The 22130-nt window shown below is 48.3% G+C and overlaps 2 protein-coding genes and 1 pseudogene across 3 annotated transcripts; 2 read left to right on the top strand and 1 right to left on the bottom strand.

Annotated features, from left to right (window-relative positions):
• Positions 1 to 6747: 6747 nt before the first annotated feature.
• Positions 6748 to 7636, bottom strand: LOC136470958 (uncharacterized). Of its 2 annotated transcripts, none has more exons than XM_066468688.1 (3): positions 7514 to 7636; positions 7228 to 7387; positions 6748 to 7113 (listed from the first exon to the last, which is right to left on the bottom strand). In XM_066468688.1, exons 2-3 carry the CDS (start codon positions 7382 to 7384, stop codon positions 6896 to 6898), a joined length of 375 nt encoding a protein of 124 aa, XP_066324785.1. In that variant the 5' UTR covers positions 7385 to 7387; positions 7514 to 7636; the 3' UTR covers positions 6748 to 6895. The 2 variants fall into 2 exon arrangements, with proteins under 2 accessions (XP_066324785.1, XP_066324786.1); XM_066468689.1 differs by having other exon boundaries at positions 7228 to 7384; positions 7514 to 7528.
• Positions 7637 to 7817: 181 nt separating this feature from the next.
• Positions 7818 to 10750, top strand: LOC136470957 (uncharacterized). The gene is made up of 5 exons (XM_066468687.1): positions 7818 to 8264; positions 8363 to 8450; positions 9905 to 10106; positions 10272 to 10343; positions 10460 to 10750. The coding sequence occupies exons 1-5, from the start codon at positions 7954 to 7956 to the stop codon at positions 10657 to 10659; spliced, it is 873 nt and encodes a 290-aa protein (XP_066324784.1). The 5' UTR covers positions 7818 to 7953; the 3' UTR covers positions 10660 to 10750.
• Positions 10751 to 16681: 5931 nt separating this feature from the next.
• On the top strand, positions 16682 to 19183 carry LOC136468466 (phospholipase D delta-like; annotated as a pseudogene).
• Positions 19184 to 22130: the final 2947 nt, after the last annotated feature.

Below are 22130 nucleotides of genomic sequence, written 5' to 3'. Positions count from 1 at the left end.
TTTTGGTTGGCAGAGCCAAACTAGGATAAAGCCTAGATGCTCCCAATCCTGTATGGTCTCTACTATAGAATGGATTTACACAGTCGATCGTTTAGCATTAACAAAGGTAGCATGTCTGTCCGCCCCTGCTAGGAGGTCTCTATAAATCGAAGATTTCTAGTGGTGGGGCGATTCACCCATTTGTGAAAATGGAATCTAGAGGTGGGTGTATTAGAAATCCGCATCTGGAAATGGATTGAAATTTTTTTGCCCATTCTAGAGGCTCGTCAGGCCCCGCCAATAAACCCTGACTTGGACCATCACAAATGGAAGAGGGAGGCATGGTTCTCATCGATGGATCCATGTGACATCGAAAAGGCCACATGGCATCACCGGATCAAGGACAAAAGCGACGGCCGCTGGCCCTAGCACATGAAATCCAACACATTGTTTACTCTAGAAACCATAACAAGGTGAGCAAGCCTTACCATGTAGTAGTTGTCTCTGTCATTGAAGTAAGTCAGACCGGGTCAGCTGGTCCCCTCATCGGATTTATCCCCCCACTACTTCCAGATGAACTAGTTGCGTCTTAGGCTGCTTGCTCCCTGGGTTGCCTATGTGTAGTCCCTCACGTCGCCCGCGCCAACCAATTTGCCCCTTGAGCCACCCATCGTCGGCCATGTCAGGTAGCTGGTCAGGCTGTCTAGTGTTGGATCTAGGTGATGGAGAGGAGAGGGGGGAGGGAGAGGGACATTGGGTGAGAGATGAGTGGGGGAACGGTTGAGAGAGGCGCTAAGTGCGTGAGTTAGGGTTGGGGTAGTTTTTTAATGGGTCGTGTGCTTTTCTTGAGGCGGGCCTCCTACTAGGCCCGTCTTTGTAAATGCTTCTATGTACAGAGATTGTCATGTTAGAAGGCCTACAACTATAAATCAATTTACAGAAGCAATGCTCATTAGACTATCTCAGTAAATGCTCCTATCACATCTAAATTCACTTGTTATTTTAGGAGATACAAACATATTTAGACCACCTCTCTCTCCCTTCCCTCTCTTCTCTATGCGCCGCCCCTCTCCTCTCCTCTTCTACTGCCACCGCCCTTCCCTGCCCGCTGCTGCGCTGCTCCACCGGTCACCGCCTACCAGGCTACCCTACCAGGACACCGCCCCTACCCTGCCAGCCGCTGCTAGCAAGCCCTAACCGGCTGCCCAATTCCCCGTCAGCTGCCGAAGACGATCAAGCGACTAACAACTAGTATCCGAAGCCACGTCGCGACATCTCCATGGAGGACATCCGTGTCATCACTGATCGCTGGATGAAGATGTTCGAATTTTTTTCCAATCCGGAGGCTGAACAGAAGTATGTACCACCATCCAAGCGCACAATACTACCAACTCCCTCCATACCGCAGATCGCACTTCCTCCACCAAAACCGGTTCTGCCAATTCAAGCAGTTCACCAGAGGCTCCACCAGATCCAGAGCACAACAAGGACATATAGAAAGGCGAACAACATCATCCTTGCTGCCCGACAAACCACCATAAATTATCGTTTCTAGAATATAATGGGAACGAGGAGCCGTCTCAGTGGCTGTACAAATGCAACAAATTTTTTGTCGCTCAGAACACCAAAGAGGACGAACAGATGCATCTGGCAGCCTTTCACCTGAAGGGGACGCCCTCACCTGGTTCATCCGATGGGAGCAAGAAGTTGGCCACCCAAATTGCCCCCAATTTTCTAAAGCGATTGATAGATGCTTCGGCCCTCCGCTCCATCACAACCATCTTGGCGACCTCACCAACACATGCCAATTAAGTGAATTGGACAAATATACCAATCAATTTCTCCTCACGCTTACCAAGGTAACAGGCATGTTAACTGCTCAGCAAGTGATGCTATACACCACCGGATTAGCATCAACACTGCAGATGGGCATTCAACTTCAACAACCCCAGACTTGGAGACAGCAATAGCATTGGCTAGGAAATTTCAGCCCACAACTCCACCATAGCAGTCTGTTCAGCATGACCAATCGGACGACCAAGACATACAAATCTCACTTAATGCGGTTACATGAATTACCACAAGTCAAACAATGCAGGTTCAACTCTCAATCGATGGCCGTGACTAGCTTCCTAGCACTACTAGACTCAGGTTCAACACACAACTTCATTGATTTAGATACAACAGTTGACCTCAACCTCCAGCGCACGTTTGCCCCGAACTCTCCTAAAGTTGCAGTTGTAAATGGAGATCAAATTTCTAATATGGGTATCTATAACAATTTATCAGTCCAGATCGACACAGAACCATTCATCATTGACTGCTACAGCATCAAACTCGGAGGATATGATTTTATTTTAGGGGTCTATTGGTTAAGCTTACTCGGACCAATCATCTGGGATTTCAACGACCTCACTATGAAATTCTGGCGCAATGGACGCTGAATTATATGGACAAGCTTAAGCAAGCCACCGCAACAACCACGTCCACACACACTGAGTGCTCCAAAATCAATGGACAACCTCCTGCAGACATTATCATCACTCTTAAGGAACCTCAAGGGTTACCCCAAAACGGCGATATGACCACCGTATTCATCTCAAAGACCCAACCAAACCGACAGTTGTTCGACCCTACCGCTACCCGTAGATTCAAAAAGATGAATTAGAAAAAACAATGCCATAGTATGCTGACACAGGGGATCATCAGATATAGTACCTCCCCATTCTCATCACCGGTTTTGCTCGTTAAAAAACAGGATGGATCATGGCGATTCTATGTTAACTACCGTGCTCTCAATGACAACACAATAAAGATAAATTTCCGATCCCGGTAATTGATGAACCACTTGACGAACTTGAAGGAACTAAGTGCTTCACCAAATTGGATCTCAGATCAGGATACCATTAGGTACGCATGCACCCCGATGATATTGAGAAAACAACCTTTAGAACTCACCACAGCCACTTTGAATTCTTGGTCATGCCTTTCGGCCTGTGCAATGCTCCCTCCACCTTCCAAGCTCTTATGAATGACATTCTTGGCCATTACCTACGGAAATTTGTTTTGGTATTTTTCGACGACATATTGATTTACAGTAAAACTTGGGAAGAACATCTCCAACGCATTCGACAGGTACTGGCTCTCCTACAGGCTAATTTAGTATTCCTTAAGAAATCCAAATGTTCCTTTGGACAAACCACTGTGGGCTATCTAGGACACATTATATCAGATCAAGGAGTTGCAGTTGACCTAGAAAAAATTAAAGCCATCACTTCTTGGCCCTAGCCTGTGACAGTTAAACAATTGAAAGGCTTTCTTCGACTTGCTGGCTACTATAGAAAATTCATCAAAAATTATGGTGCAATCGCCAAGCCTCTGACAGACCTCCTCAAGAAGGACAATTTCCGCTGGACTGAGCTAGCACTGACATCATTCCAACAACTCAAACATGTCTTATCTACAGCACCAGTCTTGCAGCTACCTGACTTCAACAAACCATTTTTGGTGGAATGCGACGCGTCTTTCACAGGGTTTGGAGCAGTACTTCATCAAGGAGACGGTCCAATAGCTTTGTTCAACCGCACAATTGCTCCCTAACATGCAAAATTAGCTGCATATGAAAGAGAATTAATCGGTTTGGTCACAGCAGTCAAGCATTGGCGACCCTACCTCTAGGGGCACACGTTTCTTATCCGTTCTGACCATTACAGTCTCAAATACATTCTGGATCAGCACCTTTCAACAATTCCACAACACCAATGGGTTAGTAAATTGTTGGGCTATGACTTCATAGTTGAGTATAAACTAGGCAAACAGAATACAGTGGCGGACGCCTTGTCCCACCGGGATGCGACCGAGCCTTCATTGATGGTCCTGTCAGAGATTACTTTCCCAGCATTTGATCATCTCAAGGCTGAAATCACTACCAATGAAGAGGCATGCAAGTTCGCATAGTCTATCAAAATAGGGCAACTCTCTCCTGCATGGACATTCGAGGATGGCCTCATCCTCTACACACGACGGGTACATATTCCATCATCCTCACCTATCTTACAAGAAGTTCTCCACGCCATCCATAATTCTACACATGAGGGATCTAAGAAAACACTACATCGGTTCTAGCAAACTTTTCATACTCCTCGAGCCAAACAAACGGTTCAACAGTTTGTTAGTAACTGCACAGTCTGCCAACGCAATAAAATAGAACACCTCCACCCAATTGGCCTCCTTCAACCACTACCAATACCAGAACAAATCTGGGAGGACATATCCATGGATTTTATTGAAGCATTTCCTAAGATCGGAGGTAAATCTATTATTCTCACTGTCGTGGATCGCCTCTCCAAATATGCTCATTTCATCCCTCTGGCACATCCTTATTCCGCAACAACGGTGGCCCACAAATTCTTCTCTAAGATAGTCAGATTACATGGGTTACCAAAGTCCATTGTCAGACAGGGATGCCGTCTTCACCAACAGATTATGGCAGGAACTACAGATGACATCAGCTTACCACCCGCAATCAGATGGCCAATCAGAGATCGTCAACAAAATCATCACTATGTACCTGCGCTGCTTGACAGGAGACAGACCCAAAGAATGGATCAGATGGCTTCCTTGGGCAGAATTTTGCTACAACACTGCTTAGCATAAATCCATCCGCACTACACCATTCAAACTAGTCTATGGACGTGACCCTCCATAGTTTAAAACATATAGCCCAGGTGATGCTACACTACCTTCAGTTGATGACTTACTTACCGAACGTGACCAATTTTTGGAACAAACAAAGGTACGTCTCCAACAGTCCCAGGATTACTACAACAAATATTATGATAACAAGCACACGGATCAATCATTCCAAGTCGACGATTGGGTGTGGCTTAAACTAATGGCTCGAGTAGCGGTGGGAATCTCCAACCTCCAGAAAGGCAAGTTAGCTCCAAAATATTTCGGGCCCTTTCAGATAAGTGAATGCATCGGCTCCGTTGCCTACTGCTTGAATCTACCTGATGAGGCTCGCATCCACAATGCCTTTCATGTGAGTATGCTTAATCCACATAAAGGTACACCACTCTCAAAGCCAGGACAAGTGCCAACAATGCACGAAGGAGCTGCAGTTCTAGAACCCGACCTCATGCTTAAATCAAGATTACATTGGGAACAACTACAGGTATTGATCAAGTGGAAGAAACAGCCAGCTACAGAGTCCTCTTGGGAAGATGCTGAGCTCTTCCAGAAGCTATATCCCAAATTTCAGCTTGAGAACGAGCTGATTCTTCAGACGGGGAGAGATGTCATGGTCGGTAAGACGTACGCCAGGAGATGACGACAGAACAAGGCAATAGGCTAGTTAAAGTAGCCAGGGGCAATAGGCCCAGCTGTTATAGATCAGGCCTCGATAGGAGGATAGACTCATGGGCTAAGCCCATTAGCAATTGTAACCCCCTTATATATATGAGGGAGACAATGAGAAAGGCAAGCAAGTTTAGGGTTAAACCCTTTATCTCTCTCTCCCTTCCCTCTCTTCTCTACACGCCGCCCCTCTCCTCTCCTCTTCTGCCGCCGCCACCCTAAAAAACAGTGAAAGTGGAATTCTCATGAGACATGTTCGTGGAAATGAAATCCTAACAGCAAAAACCTGAACACAGCCCAAAATGTGCCAAACGACTAGAAAACTCTGTTTTTCACTTAACCATACCGAGCGGGTAGCAGCCTAGAAGATGCTATCGATAGTCTTCTTCCACCAAGATTTCTTCTTGCGAGCATGAAGCAGCTCCACATCCATGTAACCCGGGCTGGGTGTATTGCTCAAGTGGAGATCTTTGAGGCATACCACGTGGTAAGAGTCGATCGCGTCTGGGTGAATGAGCAGACGTCCTGGGTCATCAGTAGGGGTGTTGGTCATGTTCTCTTGGTATAGCACACGAAGAGTGCGAACATCGCCTCCCGGGCACCTATACCCATAAGCAGTGATACAATGCCCCGTCTTGGGAGGATCGCCATGTTGGATTTAGGCCTGACTTGCGACGAGCGCGACACGTATGTGTACAGCAGGCTATTATTTATGTAGTTTCTATTTTTTATGCTGGGCATAATGGCGCTTCAATGTGATTGAAACTGCCATTTTAAACAGTAATAAGGTGTGTCAGTTTCTGCTATTCAATTGCAGCAGTTTCTGTCATTCAAATGGACAGTTTCTACTATTTGATGAGGGGAATTGATGCACTATGAAGGCCTATAGAACCAGGAGACGTCCTGGTTGAAGGGTACGCAGTCACACGCTCACCTCCCCACTCGCTGTGCTGAGCTTCTCGCTGCTGCGCCTCGTCGACCTTTGAATTCGGCGTGCACCGGACTTGAAGATAGCGGGATCTCCGAAACCACTGCCGCGAGACTCCTGCACGGGGCGGCAATCAGGTTTTTGGGCAGCGTCTACACGTGACCGCTTGGTGATCTGCAACATCTACTTCAACACGTTCGACTACGTTCTGCGCGGGATCATTGAGTATTTTCCTTGCGCAATCCTATCCTAGTCAGTACGTTGCCTGTTTACATGTTTTATGTGCTTGCATTATTTTTTATCTATGAGTTTTTCCTCCAAATAAAATCTAGAATGTATTTTAGGCACATATTTCCAACACGCCAAATGAGAGCCATGAGTCCTTAACCCTATAGTAAGGCTGACCATCTTGGCGTGGTTTACCGTAGCGCTGATCATCGTCCAAACAGATTATCAGCGGCCCCACGTCCAGAAGGCGCTCGCGGTACTCGATGGCTTGCTGCGCTGCCTCAGGGGTGCGGCTGCGCTTGCTGAATGGCATGGGCTGTGATGGTAAGGAAAAGATGGAGGTGTTGAGGGCGTAGATGTCAGCGTCAGCGTCCAGCTGCCCCAGCCCGAACTCTTCGCGGCCTATGTGGCGTTCAGCAATCTTACCATCAAGGGTATGCCATAACTCTTGGCAAGAAGGTCGATCCACGCCAGGGCAGAGCCCTCGTCGGTGAGGATGCCCTTGGCGGCTGACAGATGGAGAAGGCGGGGCAGGTCGACTTTGATGCTGGATGGGGGAAGGCCTATGCGAAGCAAGCCGGTGAGGGTCTCCGAGAAGGAGTGGACGGCGCACGACCCACCTGCATACAACAAAGCGCAAAGCTGTTAAATTTCATCGTACGGACGACGGAGGCCGGTGTACAGACGGAGGCCGGTGTATGGACGGAGGCCGGCGATGGAGGGAGGCGCGTTACCGACATCCTTGGGGAGTATCTCCAACTGTCTTTGTGGCGGCGGCATCACGTGCTCCCAGCTCCTCGCGCCGCGTCGCTTCCATTGATGGTTGGGGAGCACGGCATCCCAGTCAACCTCCCCAAGGAGCACAGCATCCCAGTCAATCTTCGTCCCCATCTCCTAAATCAAAGCAAAATCTCAAAATTTGGGTTGGAGAGAAGAGAATGTAGCTCCGGAGAGGCCGAGAGGCAGCCACGGCGAAAGGTGGGGTTTTGGGTTTTAGTAGAGCGACGAGGGTATATATACCTCACTAGTGGTGGCACGGCGGCGCCTGGGGAGGAGGATCGGAGCGCTTGTGGACGGAGGAGGGCGGCGGCGCTGGCGGTCGGCTCTACCGCTCGTCGTCGCCTCGCAACTTGTCGCTAGCTCTGGTGTCCACCGCGAGCAGCCGCGGCGCTTTGTGAGGCAGAGAGCAGGGAACAGTGAGGAGGCGAGCAGAGTATAGGGGGAAGGAGAAGGTGGGGGTTCTTGGGCCTGGGCCGTCCTCCCATCGAGTTCGGGTGGGCTGGGCCGTGTGCCTAGGCCGTTCTATCTCTCTGTGTCTGTTTTCCTTTTTCTTTTGCCCCGCATCTACTACCGGCGTCTTCTTTCTTTTTCCCTTTCGCCCCGGTCGTCGTCTTGTCGACTCGCACCGCACACTAGCCCTAACCCTACCCGCAACCGCGACCGCTCGGGTCGGAGCAGCCATGGCCCCGGTCACGCTGACGGTGACGGAGGCGGAGACGGAGACGGAGGCTACTCCCCTCGTCGGAGTCATGCCAGCGCAGGATGCCAAGGCCCCCCGCGTCGCCGTGTCAGTGGAGTTCGGCTTCCTCCTCACCCCAGCCGGGAACGAGGCGTTGGACCGCCTTGTAATTCCTCCCCCGCCGCCACCAGCCAAGCAGTCGTTGCTCTCGCGCCTCGCGCGGCTGTGGCGCCAGTGCTTCTCCCGGTTCGATCCCTGCTCCATCCCCGTCGGTCAGGCGCTGACTGAGGAACAGATGGAGATGGTTCTACGGTAACCCCTCGTTCCATCCGTTTTTTTCTTTCTTGTTTTCGGTTCCGATTTCGATTGCGCATATTACAATTCAATGCCGTGCTATTCTATTTGTTCAGACATAGACGGCCGGGCTACTTCAAGCGATTAGCTATGGATCGCGAGGTTACCATGGATTGCCTGCACTACTACAACCTTAAGCATCCGGTTCGTGATCCATCCTATCATGGATCCTACCCCGTATGTGCATAAAATGGATGAATGTGTGACAAACTGCGATTCTGAATCTGGTTTTATACCATAATAATAAAACAGCAATATAGCAATAAAAACCAGTTAGTTGATCTTTCAGGGAATTTATTACTTGCCGTAACTCCTCTGTCCCAAATTATAACACATTTTGCCGTTTCTAGATTCGTAGCTTTTATTATGTATCTAGACATAACGTATATCTAGGTACGTAGCCAAAAAAAACTATGAATCTAGAAAAGCTAAAACATCTTATAATTTGAAACGGAGGGGTAGCTAAGTATATATAGTTTTTGGTGCCGGCAGTATATATATTCTACACCATGGATCAGTCCAGCGAACTAAACAAACCCACCACGAACCAAACCAACCCCCTCGCATGCGCGGATGCGCCACCCCACACGCACCCACTCCTGCCCGCCACACGCCCTGTCCACCCGCGCAAGGGGGGACCTGACACGCACTGCATGCAGCCATACACGAACCACATGCTAGAGACAGGCATGCATGCACCTCCGACCCAAGCGCTAGAGTATGCTACGTGCAGCTATGTTACTGATTTTTGTTTGCGTGCATACGGATTAAAAAGAAACTAATCCATTTGTTAATTTCTTCAGTATTCCATATTTGACACAAAATAGTGGCAGATTATCCTAAAATAAAAATAATGAATAACAACATTTCAATGGCTACGCATGCAAAGTGTCAAATAATTTTTTTGCCTAAACAGTGGGCCTTTGATTTTGGAAAATAGAAAAATGAGTCTACTATGTGCCTATGTCTCCTCTCCAAGTATATCGTTGTTAGTTAATTAGCTACGGGCATGATTCGTGGTATGCATCCAAGCACAACACAGGTTCCATTTACTCGTACCTACTGATTAGGCTTGCATCATCTATACTAATCAAGTTCGCGGAATCTGTTCAAATAAGAGCCACAACAAATATACATCTCGGTGTTTCAACATCCATTTTTGTTAGTTGTCCATGCACCCATACCGATTACAGGCCACAGCCAGTACATTGGTTAGGGTCGATGCATCCGTTACCAATTATAGGTCTGCAGCTTGTCTCCTGATTAAGGTTTCAGCAGATATACTGATTATGGTCGCACTGTGTACTGATTATGGGCGCAGCTTGTGCACTGATTAGGTGCCAAAGCATCTATATTGATCAAGGTCCTAACTTGTGTTAGGATCACAAGTATAATGATTAACTTGTGTACTGATTAGGATCACAAGTATAATGATTAACCTGTGTACTGATTAGGATCACAAGTCTACCGATTAGGGTTCAACACCAATTTTGATTAGTGGACGATGCAACCCATTAATCTAATGTTTGTTACTGTTTTTGCCCTGCTACACTAGCCAATTTCCTTACCTCGTGAATGATTGGATTGGTTTGAGTCAGGGCAATAAGTATGAGCCTGCTCCAGGCAAGGTGTACCGGAATGCCCATTTTCACAATGGCGTTTGCTGGACTCATGGGAACTTTGTAGCTCGTAAGAAGCGCTCTGGTTGGTTCTCATTCCTTCCTGCTCCAAGGACTCTCTTTTTCTTCGAGCTTGCTCATATAAATGATTTCGATGGCGTCGTCACATGCACCCCCTTAGGTATGCTCTACTTCTTTCTTCTTGTTTCTCTTTTATACAACACACCTATCTTGTATGTACTCGTTGGAAGAAGATCATTACAATTACCTCATGAGTACCTTTGCGGTTACATTGTAATGCTTTCTGTATAAATTAATTTTTGCCTTCTGTTCCTTCTGTTTTCAGATGAACCAGTTACTGAATCCTACAGTGTCTTGGGTTTCCCTCTTGGGTTCTCTACTCGTCGTAGTGGCAAATGTATGACCCCCCCTCTCTCATCCTATTCCTCTTCGTATCTCACACAGACCACACGATCGTTCACTTTACTCATTTTTATACGGAAGTATATTGCTTGGCTTCCTGTGTTTTTGCAGTGGATTCCTTTTGCAAGACGTGCTACAAGCGCTTTGATGTTCCACATCCTGGCATACAGAAGATATTTGCGTGTGGACATCAGCATGTGCAGAAAGTCTGTGAAATGTGCTATCTTCGCTCCCGTGTGCTGCATCCGCGCCCTGGAGGTTTTGCGTTTGGCTATCGCGATCCTTACCGCCCCTACCCTACTAAGAACTGATGTCATCGATCACTGTGGATCGCTGGGTGCAATGATCGCTTTCCATGTACTGAGTTAATTTGAAGCTATAAATTATCCAAGTTGCTATGCACTCCCTCCGTCCCACTAATAAAACTACATCTACCATTCAAGTTTTTTCCCAAAATAAAGGTCACCTGTAACTATCACAACAAACTATACCAGCCACAGGTGAGATCAGAAAAATAAAAAATTAATTAATTTATGTCACAAATAAAAAAAAAAGAAAGGAGAGAACCAACGATCTCGTTGGACTCGAAGGCTCTCGTGAGCTCTCCAGAAGCTCCTCGTCTCGTTCATAGGAACGCAGCTTCATTCTCCCGTTCAGCCTTCCGCGCCGAGGGTGCGGATCTCATTCCGCATCGCTGCGCCACCGTTCTGGGCGTGCCCACTCCTTCCACTTCCCCAGACGGCCTCCACCCAGTCTACAGCGGCCGTCAGCACGAAGGGGGGCGAGCGCGTGCAGCCGGCGAGCACCCGCGGCGTCGGCGTCGGCCCTGTCGCCGGCGCTGCCCAGTACCACGCTGCCACCGTCGAACTCCTCCGTCACCTCTCCGACGTCGTGGCCCAGGCAGCTCTGTCCGCTCCGCACACTCGCAGCACTGTGGAAGAGGAGGCGGAGATGGGCAATGGCGCGTGGAGACGCGGGAAGGGCGACATCGACGCGACTTCTACGGAGGAGGCGGTGGAGAGGTGCGGCATGTCATGGACGCGGCGATGCGGTGCGAGCAGTGAGAAGGGGAGGTAGACGGACCGAAGATTGGATTGGGATTGGGTGTTGGGCGAAGCTCGACCAAGACGGCGGTGGAAGATATTTCGTAGGGGCAATTTCGTAATTTTACCTTTTCTTGGTTTCCGCGCCAGAACCAGATGTGCAAAACTGCAAATATCAGTGGTACGTATCTGCAACCGCCGTGCATTGTTTGTTGCTGCTTTGGGCCGGCTGGTCGGCCAGCGGCGTGAAAGTGAAAAAGGCTCTTTTTCTCGGCCGGGGAAGGGCACGTCGTACTGTACAGCTTGGCTGGTATGTTTACAGGCTGCGACCACGAGGTGGCAGACGCCGGTTGCGTGGGCTTTTTGTGGTGGTTCCGGTGCAACGCGGCTGGTTCCACAGACAGAAGAAGCAGGCACATCTATCTGCCACGGCGGCGGGTGCGTCTGCGTGCGACGAAACAGACGGAACACATGCCATGTCGGGAGGAAAACGACCATGCATTCCTCGTGATCGTGAACCAAGCGGGGGTAAGTAAAGTTTGCATTTGAAGCAGGGCAGGGCACCACGAGTGAGTGAGTGAATTTTCCCTAGCCTGTTCGTTTGGCTGTGGCTTGTCGTAAACGATCGTAAATTTCCAGCTGGAATAGTATTTTTCTCTCACGCAAACTAGCCAGCAGTACTTCTTCACGAACCAGCAACGATACGAACCAGCCAACCGAACATAGTTTGCTCCCTTCCATTGCATGCCAAGTTCGAAAATAATGTTCGACTCCCTTCCATTGTTGAACGAATCATAGTTTGCTCTGCGCCTTTGATCTTGTCACTGTGCCATGTGAAGCCTACTTTAACCTTTTTCTTCAATGATGAGCAACACACACAAAAAAACCTACCTGACTGGCCTGCGAACCTAATGGAGAAAAAGAGACTTCTGCGAACACACACCTCGGCATGACCATAGGCCATGGACGTGCGGTCTCACAACGAAAAGGAGGCTGAATTTGGACATAAAGAATACGTTGGTTTTCACCATCCCAATAATCACACGTCAGAAAACTTGAATTTTTTTCACGGAAAGCGCTCAGCTTACAGTGAGTACTGAAGCACCTTCCTTGCAGGCAAGGCAAGGATCTCCGAAACATGTTATAGAAGGGCTGCCTCAACCTTGAGTGTTCTATCATTATCAGTCATTCTAAAAATCAAACATGCAGCAGTCCATTAAATTTGGTGTACAGCTTGCTAGGCCAAATTTAATACATTGATGAAACTAAACATGATTCACGTCATTGTAGGGATGAATGGCTTTGACACATCACTTTATGTTTGATGACACAATTCAGCAAGGCAACGGTGGTCAAACAATTCAGTATCTGAAACATTCCACTGGGAGGATGGGAAAAAAAAAAGAATAGGCAGTCTAGTGGCATGAGAACATATAAGTCTGCAAATTTTATGGGCAAACTCCACATCATTGGTAACCTATGTTTATGTGTGACATGCATGTCGATACATGATACTAATCCTGATGCATGTTACATTTCTATGTTCATCTAATCTGTAAACCTGGAAATCTTATTGTCTGTTCCAATCATTAACAGGAAAGATATTACTTCAGGACTCACCAATGCAAATATAAGCAGAAAGAACATTTGTACAAATAGTCGGCATTCTTTGATAGAGCTGATGCCTAAAAAAATAAAGTATTTTAGTTAGAAGAAGAAAGCAACAATAGTATTCTTGTATTTTTTATATAAGGGAAGTGGATACTAATGGACGGTAGCAGTTTCAGCTGTGCTGCTAGAACTCCAGAAGGCAGCTGATGATTGCATTTTCATCAAGTCAAGATTATATAATGCTGCAGTCTCAGGATAGAAGCATGCAGGTCCACACTTGACATATATCTGCACGTCCACCCTCAAAGCAGGATGGGTTCATTCAATTAGTTGCACAAGGTGTAGGCAAAAGAAAACCATGGTAACTAACGTAGAGAAAGGAAGAATCTCAAACGGATTAGAGTCAAAGCATGTCCCAATGAAAAACTGAGCTCTAGAAAGTCCGTGGAAGCAAATTGCAATATTATAGGGAAAAAGGAAGAAACAAATCTCAATCCTGGAGGCATCCCCACAATGAGATCAGTCGAAGTCTGACGGCCAACAGTTGGACATCATAGCGGCCAACATGTTCATCTCCCCTGGCCGGCGATGGGACTACAATGGCTGAATGGCAAGGCTCATGGACAACCCAGCCGCCACATTTGTATACGCGGGCTTGCGGATCTGTCTGACCACCGGCTGGACAAAGCCGCCCACCAGTTTGAGCCGACGGGTGAGCTTGAATCAACAGCGAAGATTTTGGTTCGGGGCTTGGGGGGGTCACAGACTCGTACCTGGTCGAGACGGTGAAATTTTTGCATCTTGGTCCCTTTTGAAAATATTTTTTATAAAAAGACCTATGCCAAAATGTTTGCTGAAAATAGACCATTTTTAGGCGTCTTATAACATGACGCCAAGGTATGAGGGTCGGCGTCGACTGACACGACGCCGAGGTCTTGCCACGTCACGGACGACCCCGGTCGACGGCGACACGGTGGCGCATGGGATCCGACACGTCGGCGTTGTGTCAGCAAACACCATAGGCCCAAACTCGGCGCGGTGGGACTAAACGCCGAGCTATTGGCACCATCCGGCGCGCGGCCCAGGCGGCCCAACAACGCTTCGTGACCCAGTAGCTCGGCGCGGGGTCACTTAACGCCGAGCCACCAGACTCGGCGTGGCCCGACTCAACGCCGAGGTCTGGACTCTTGAAGCTGTGCCGCGGCCCCCTTCTTCTTTCTCTCTCCATTCTGAAAGCGCCGACCTGCTCTCTGTTCGTCTCCCCCACCGCCCCCCACGAAACCCTAACCCCCAAATACGACCCTAGGTGCCCGGATCTCGTCTCCCGAAGCTTCCTCGAGGTAATGGTCCCTCCCCTACTTCAATCTATCCGCGTAGATGTGCTTGCATTGTCTCTAATCATGTGGAATCATGGGTGTATTGTGTTTTGGTATATGTGTATTTGCATTTATAAAATGTATGGCTTATGTTGATTGAGTGCATTGTTGTTTAACTGTTTTATGTGCTGAACATGTTAGGTTAGTTTGGTTTCTAGTTATTTTGGTCATTAGGGTTCTTTGTGTTGTTGTAGGTGTCATTAGGGTTAGTTATTTGTTGGTCATTAGGGTTAGTATGTATTTTAGTTATTTGTTGGTCATTAGATTTTAATTTTTTATGACTCGAACATTTTGCCAAGGTACTCCTCTTTCCCCTCTTTCATTTCATCCATTTAGATTCGGTTGTTTGTGTTTTTTTGAACTTGGCATTATAGGTTTGGTTCATGTTCATGTCATTCGTGCAATGTATAGTGGCTCAAATGATTGAATGACCCAAATGTATGGTTGTTGTTGTTGTTGTATATGTTCTGGTTTATAATCATTGAGTTAAATTTTATGTTTGTTGGGATTCAAATTTGCTTAGGGTTTGTAATGAAAAGCTTATTTGGGAGGTATGGTGATTTAGTGTTAGTAGCTTTACATTCGTTGCAAGGTACTTTGGGTTGATTTTTTTTCTACGTAATGTTAGGATGCCAAGGCGTGGTAAAGCTCGTATTCCAAGGTAATCCCAATGTTTATTCATTATTTGTGCAACAAATAGAAAACCCTAGGTTTAGGTTTGGTTCTCTATTAATATGACTAAATTCTTTCAATTGTAGCTATGGTCGCTAGAGGGCAAATCCCTACGACCTAAAGCCTCTCACTGAAGGTGTTCCTCGATCCATGTGCTTTTGTGGTGATCCTTGCAAGGTAGACATATCTGAAGATGAGGAAACATATAGACAGAGGTACTGGATGTGTCCTAATTATGCATGGGAACCTATAAAGCAACAGCGCCGTGCATCGATTGTGAGGAATTTTTATTGTGTGTTAATTAATTTTCTTGTGATATTAAGTATTGCTTATTTTATTTATTTTGTAACAATTTGTTTTTCTTGCAGACCGTTCTACCACTGTGTGACTTTGAGCAGTGGATTGACACTGAGATCAAGGAGTCGGACAAGCAGCATCTAGAAGGCCTGAAGGAGTAGGATGCGGAGGTTAAGGAGAGGTTTGAGCAGAGACGCAGACAGGAGGCTATAGAAAAGGAGCATAAGGAAGAGGAGGAAAGGAGGCGTGTTGCTGCGTACAGGGCGGAGAGGGAGAAGAAGCTTGAGCGTGTGCGCCGAGCGAAGGCAGCGATGGAGGAGAATCCCGATGCCCAGAGGAAGGGAAAGTGGCCTCGTTGCACTCAGTAGGTATTTGGTTTATTCATGAGCGATGTCGTGTAGCCCTCGACTTTTTTTTACTATGTTGTAATGCACTCTGCTTTTATTTCAGATGAACTTATTCCCTGGACTTTTTTTATTATGTTGTAATGCACTATGCTTTTATTTCAGATGGTCTTATGCCCTGTACTTCGTTAACTCTCCTAGGACTGTAGTGCTACTATTTATATCACTGAAAAGGCTACTTGTGCTGTTGCAGTCATTGAAAGGGCTACAAGTACTGTTGCAGTCAATGAAAAGTCTATTTGAAAACTCATTGAAAAGCCTAGATTCGTTTACTGTTGTATCCGTATACGCAATGAATTAATATCAAAGTGATGTACTGCATTTAGATGAAGTGACAAAACATAGGTGTAGCATTTTCAGATGAAATGACCAGTCATGGTTGTAGGCTTTTCAGATGAAGCATCTAGCCTTTGCAGATTCAATAAATGAGTACGCACACAAGTTTTTTGTCAAGTAGCATTCATGGTGAACCTGCCTTCATCTCTATATATAGTGCTCCATGTCTTGCTCCACATCCACACAACTTGTTTTCTGGTTTAGTTTTAGCAAATGTCGAGCGGAGGTTCCTCGAGTGGAAAGGGTTTCGGCGGAGGGAGAGGAAAGGGGGTGAGGAAAGGGGGGTGCCAATAGCTCGGCGTTTAGTCCCACTGCGGCGAGGTTAGTCCTGTGGCGTTTGTTGACACAACGCCGACGTGTCGGACCCCATGCGCCACCGTGCCGCCGTCGACCGGGGTCGTCCGTGATGTGGCAAGACCTCGGCGTCGTGTCAGTCGACGCCGACCCTCATACCTTGATGTCATGTTATAAGACACCTAAAAATGGTCTATTTTCAGCAAACGTTTTAGCATAGGTCTTTTTGTAAAAAAATGTTTTCAAAAGGAACCAAAATGCAAAAATTTCACGTCGAGACAACGGCTCTGGCATAGCGGCATGGTTGACGATAGGGATTCAGATGGTAGTGGTATTCGATTCAGTGGAGATGGGTGTCGAATGAGGCCGGATTCACTGTAAAGCGCGTTGGGTGAGCAAGGTGAATGGGAGGCGGAGGATGCAAATCGCAAACCGTTGATGATGGGGAAGGCAGTCAGTGCCTCAGCTCAACACTGTGGCCACTTGTCCATCCTAGACCTGCGCACACGGCCGCCAGCAAAGCTGGCCGCTGCATCTGTCGGCGCTGCCGGGAAAGAGGACGCCATGGCTGCCTCTCCGTACTCGACCCGCGCACGCAGCGGCCTTCAAGGCCAGCCACCGCATCCACGCGCGAAAGCACCGGTAGGGCCTGCGGCCGCATCAGCAAGGAAGGGGGCGAGGTTCCCGCTAAGAGCGGTGAAGCCAGGCGGCATTGGCGCGGTGACGGAGGGAGCGAGGGAGCGATGCTGCGCGTGCCAAGTCACAGCGCGTGTGGGCGAGCGCAAACAACATATGTACACAGCGGCGTATAGAGAACCGGATAAACCAGTACTTGTTCACCAAAGTAACCGATGGTGGATGGTACAAAAGCGCCAGATGTCAAAACACCATTCGCGGACGCCACACGGATGCCCTCAGTGAAGCGCACGATTTATTCACGGTGGAAGATCATCTAATTTTTTGCAATTATTATGGGTCAAAGAATGAAAAAACTGAGTGCGATGTGTGCAGCTGCGGGGTGGGGACACTGTACACGCACCACCAGAAGTGCGTGCTCGTTGACACGCCAGCGTCCGAGTCCACCCGCCGGATCACGGCCTTCCTCGACAGCCTCGACCTCTGCGCCGGCCGCTACGACACGCCCAGCCACCGGCTCTTCCGTGACCACGACACCGTCTTCCACGGCGACGTCTACAACCCCTTGTTTGGTGTACGTCGTTAGCCACTAAAAACCTCTAGCAGATTGATGATGTCTCTATCTATGACGATCGATAATGCAATCGTCTTATGGGCTGTTCGGCAGGACTGAAAAATAAGCCAAAATACTGTTCTGGCTAATTGTTGTGAGAGAAAAAATACTGTTCTGTCTAGACATGAATAGTGTTTCTGTGAGTGAGCTGGCCAGCTAGGCTGAGCCCAGCCAGCCAGCCGAACGAAGCCTTATTCGTTGGGGGGACACCAAGGGCCCGCGTCAGCCATGGCACGACCTGCACTGCCGGCTGGATGGGCCGACGGCGTACGACGTCCTCAAGAACTTCGAGCAACGGTGGCGGAAGGCGACCAGGCTGCTGGAGATGTTTGGCGGCAAGGCGGCGCACGGAAGGACGACACGCTACTAAAGCTGGAGCGCATCCCCATAGATCCTCAGCCCCTCCAAGCATCGCTCTACGGTAGCGGGCGGCCGCGTAGACGCCAACGCCGATTGCCGACGACGAGCGCGACAAGCCAGCGCTGCACGTGGTGCCGGACGGCGACTCAGAGCGGTGGCACGCGGCAGGTGTTCCGAACTTCCGGTCTGTGGACGCCGAGTCAGTGAAGCGGTTCCCGCGTCCCTAGGAGCGTGCCGAGATGTCCTGGCACCACCTAGTCAGCGACAAGAACTGGCGGTGGAGCAGAGCATCCACGCGGCGTACCTAGAGGTGATCCGGTCGGCGGAGCGGTTCGTGTACGTGGAGAACCGGTAACTTCATCGGTGGCTCCTACGTGTGGCCGTCGTACCGGAAATAGCGGCGCCTGCAACCTAGTCCCCATGGAGATCGCGCTCAAGGTCGCCAGCAAGGTCCACGCCGACGAGCCGTTCACCGCGTACGTGGTCATGCCCATGTGGCCTGAGGGCAACCCCAGATCCGGCCCCGCGCAGGAGATCCTCTACTGGCAGAACCAGACCATGGAGATGATGTACAGGGTCGTCGCGGCGGCGATGGAGGGGAAAGAAGGTGGGCACCCGCAGGACTACCTCAACTTCTACTGCCTCGGCAACTGGGAGCTGGCGGTGGAGGACGCGGCGGCCGGCGGCGGCGATGGCGGCCACCACAATAAATAGGCGGCGATGGCGGATCCGCCCGACGACAGCACGAGCTCTGTAGCGGCGGCACTCGAAGGGGATGATCATGGACGACGAGTACGTCATCATCGGCTCCACCAACACCAACCAGTGCTCGCTGGCGGGCTCGCGCGACACGGAGATCGCCGTCGGCGCATACCAACCGAACCACACGGGTGCCGACTCACTGGGCGGGAAGGTGCATGCGTACAAGATGTGGCTGTGGGAGGAGCACCTAGGGAAGGAGGAAGTCCGGCGGCCGGAGTCTCCCCGGTGTGTTGGTCTGGTGAACGCGCTAGAGGAGGTACACGGCGGACGACGACGTCAAGGGGCCACTGCAGGGGCACCTGATGCGGTACCCGGTGCACGTCCGAGCCGACGGCAGGGTGGAGCCGCTGCCAGGGCACGAGCTGTTCTCGGACGTCGGCGGGAGGATCGTCGACGCGCCCAACAATCTGCCGGATTACCTGACGATGTAGCAGCCGGGAGCCATGCATTGATGCACGTATATTTTGATGCCACTGCATAGGATTTTATTGAAGAGTGACCTTAATGGGAACCACTTTCGTTGGTCTGAAACATGGCTGAAACTGGCTGAAAAACACTGTTCTGGCTGAATTGTTGTGAGAGAAAAACACTGTTCTGGCTAAAAAAATAAGCCGAACAAGCCGAATATGGGGTAAGCCGAACAGGGCAGCCCTCTTCGGAACGTGTCAACCGCCTTCAATCGCCCTTGCTCGGCACTGGAGCACTTACTTGGTTGGTGCGTCAATGGCCACGACCACAGCTCGGAACAGCTCATTTCCGTGGCAGATGATGGTAGAAGAAAACATGCTTCATAGTAGAGACGTTAGTGTTTAAACTGCGGTTTGACAGATAGCATGCATTGGAACTATGTTATATCTTTTGCGGTTTGATCTACCCCATCTCTAAAACCTTGGCTGAGCTAGCTTAGCCGACCAGAGCATGACGTGGGTTGCGTGCATCCAGTCTTGTTCAAGTTGATGAATTCAGATTGGATCGATCACAAATTTTGCCTTTGATTTGTCTGCGCTGATCAAGTTGGCAGGCAAGTTCTGAGCTAACAATGTGTTGAGAAATCCTCCTCATGAGTGGGCGGTTGAGGAGAGTAAATGTTTCTAGTAAGCAAGCCCACATGTCATGGGTGCAGTACAGAAAATGGACCAACCTTGTGTGCATCTAGTGTTTTGTCTCTTGGCTTACAAGAGAAGGGAAGGGAAAGGAAGCTTCGTGAGTTCTGAGTTCAGTGGAAACAGAGTAGCTCCAGTTCAACCCCTTGCTCCTTGTGCGTGAGGAAGGTAAGAAAACCAGAGAAAAGCAAAGAGAGGGAGAAGAGTAAGATTAGAGAGGCGATCTTATAATAGATCAAGAATGATTTGTCCCCAAGGTTGTGAAGCTTCAGATCCACATCCTTGGTGCCTCTAATCTGAGTTCCACCGTTATTTGGTGAGGTCTTTCCACTCCCCAAGTAGCAGCCCCCAAATCTTATTGTTGCTATCCAAGATCTATTGTATCTTGATGTATGGTTGCCTCTAGTGCTATCTAGAGATGAACTTGTTGTAATCCCACAAGCATATAGTGGAAGAAGATTTGCCTAGCTTGGTCCCGTGGTTTTTACCCCAATTTGGGGGGGTTTCCATGTTAAATCTGGTGTCTTATTATTGCTGTGAGTTTGGCTGCAACTAGTTGCGACTGCTGTTAGCTGCAACTAGTTGTGCTTGCTGTTGGTGCTGTTGCGATCAATTGTAGAGGTTGATGTGAACACAACTGACTGGAACCGGTTAGTGACTGCTTCTGATTTGAAAACAACTGATTGGGACCAATTGTGACTGCCTGTTATTTCCTCTATATATATGTGTGATGCATATGTTTCCTTCCATGAATAGGTGACGATATGGCTGATTTCGCATTGTGGTGAAATTAAGCGATTCCGCTATCACTAGCAAGTGTGTTAGTGTGGTTATCCCAACATAAACTGGTATCGGAGCCGTAATTGATTGTTGGAGGTGATATTCCTCACTTTGGCAATGGAGGACAGCAATACTCCAAGTGGCATGATCAAGCTTGATGCTACAAATTATTCTCTATGGAAGCCCATGATGGAGGATCTGCTTTATTGTAAGGATTTGTATGGGCCAATTGTGAGAGATAAAGTACCCACCGGAGTTACGGAAGAAGAATGAAGAGTATTAAATCGGAAGACAGTAGGTATGATCCGTTTGCACATCAACCACAATATTTTTCACCATGTTGCTAATGATAAAGTTGTGTTTGAGTTGTGGCAAAAATTAGAGTCTATGTATGAGCGGAAGACAGTAGTTAATAAGGCCTCGGTGATAAAGCAGCTTGCAAAGCTAGAGTACTGAGATGGCAACAGTGTTATTGAACACTTGAATGTCTTCCAAGGCCACATAAATCAGCTGACAATAATGAAGATAAACCTTGATGATGAGGTGCAGGCACTGCTGTTGTTGAGCTCATTGCTGGACAACTGGAACATGCTTGTTGTATCACTTAGCAACTCAGCTCCAGATGGGAAGCCGACTCCTCAGCGAGGCAGAAGTAAATCCAGGGAGAGATCACAGTCAAGTTCAAGCACTAAGATTATTTGTTTTCATTGCGGTAAGGAAGGCCACAAAAGAAATTAGTGCATAATTTATAAAAGAGAGCTTGCACAAGCAAAGCAAGGCAAGAATACTGAGCAAAAGGGTGAAGCCTCAGTTGTAACTGCGGCTGGTGAGGATTATCTCATTGTCGATGATGATAGTTGTCTCGGTGCTGTTACTGGTGATGATTTGAGTTGGGTAGTGGATTCAGGAGCCTCTTTCCATCTAACATTACACAGAGAGTATTACACATCCTACACTAGTTGTGGCTTTGGCTATGTGAGGATGGGGAACAAAGATACGTCAACCATTGTTGGCAAGGGCACTATATGTGTTGAGACAAGCACAGGTTGCAAGTTGACACTTGAGAATGTGAGGCATGTCCCTAACATTAGACTGAACTTGTTGTCAGTGGGAAAGCTCGATGATATTTGTCTTGGCAGTTACTTTGGTGAAGAAAAATGGAAGCTCACCAAAGGTTCCTTGATTCTGGCTCATGGTGCCAAGCAAGGATGTCTTTATGTGACAAAAACAAAGTTGTGCAAGACAGATGTGAACATTGCTGAGGGGGATTCCAGCATTGAGTTGTGGCACAAGAGACTTGGACATATGAGTGAGAAGGGGTTGCACTCCCTAGCTCACAAGGACTTCCTCCCTGAGTTGAAAGGTATGACCTTGACACCCTGTGTTGATTGTTTAGCTGATAAACAACACAGGATTGTTTTTTGTACATCCACTGTTCCACATCATGATAAGAATATTCTTGATCTTATGCATATTGATGTTTGTTCTATGACAG

The sequence above is a fragment of the Miscanthus floridulus genome, chromosome 8 (assembly GCF_019320115.1).
Source record: "Miscanthus floridulus cultivar M001 chromosome 8, ASM1932011v1, whole genome shotgun sequence".
Taxonomy (NCBI): Eukaryota; Viridiplantae; Streptophyta; class Magnoliopsida; order Poales; family Poaceae; genus Miscanthus; species Miscanthus floridulus.
The sequence above is the reverse complement of the archived record's forward strand: the minus strand, read 5'-3'. Positions and strand labels throughout refer to the sequence as shown.

Excerpts from the sequence above, each read along its gene's own strand:
- LOC136470958 (XM_066468688.1), bottom strand. The coding sequence starts at position 7,384 with ATGGGGACGAAGATTGACTGGGATGCTGTGCTCCTTGGGGAGGTTGAC. Across the intron at positions 7,114-7,227 it reads GATACTCCCCAAGGATGTCG|GTGGGTCGTGCGCCGTCCAC; the intron begins GTAACGCGCCTC and ends TGTTGTATGCAG.
- LOC136470957 (XM_066468687.1), top strand. The coding sequence starts at position 7,954 with ATGGCCCCGGTCACGCTGACGGTGACGGAGGCGGAGACGGAGACGGAG. Across the intron at positions 8,265-8,362 it reads CAGATGGAGATGGTTCTACG|ACATAGACGGCCGGGCTACT; the intron begins GTAACCCCTCGT and ends CTATTTGTTCAG. Across the intron at positions 10,344-10,459 it reads TACTCGTCGTAGTGGCAAAT|TGGATTCCTTTTGCAAGACG; the intron begins GTATGACCCCCC and ends GTGTTTTTGCAG.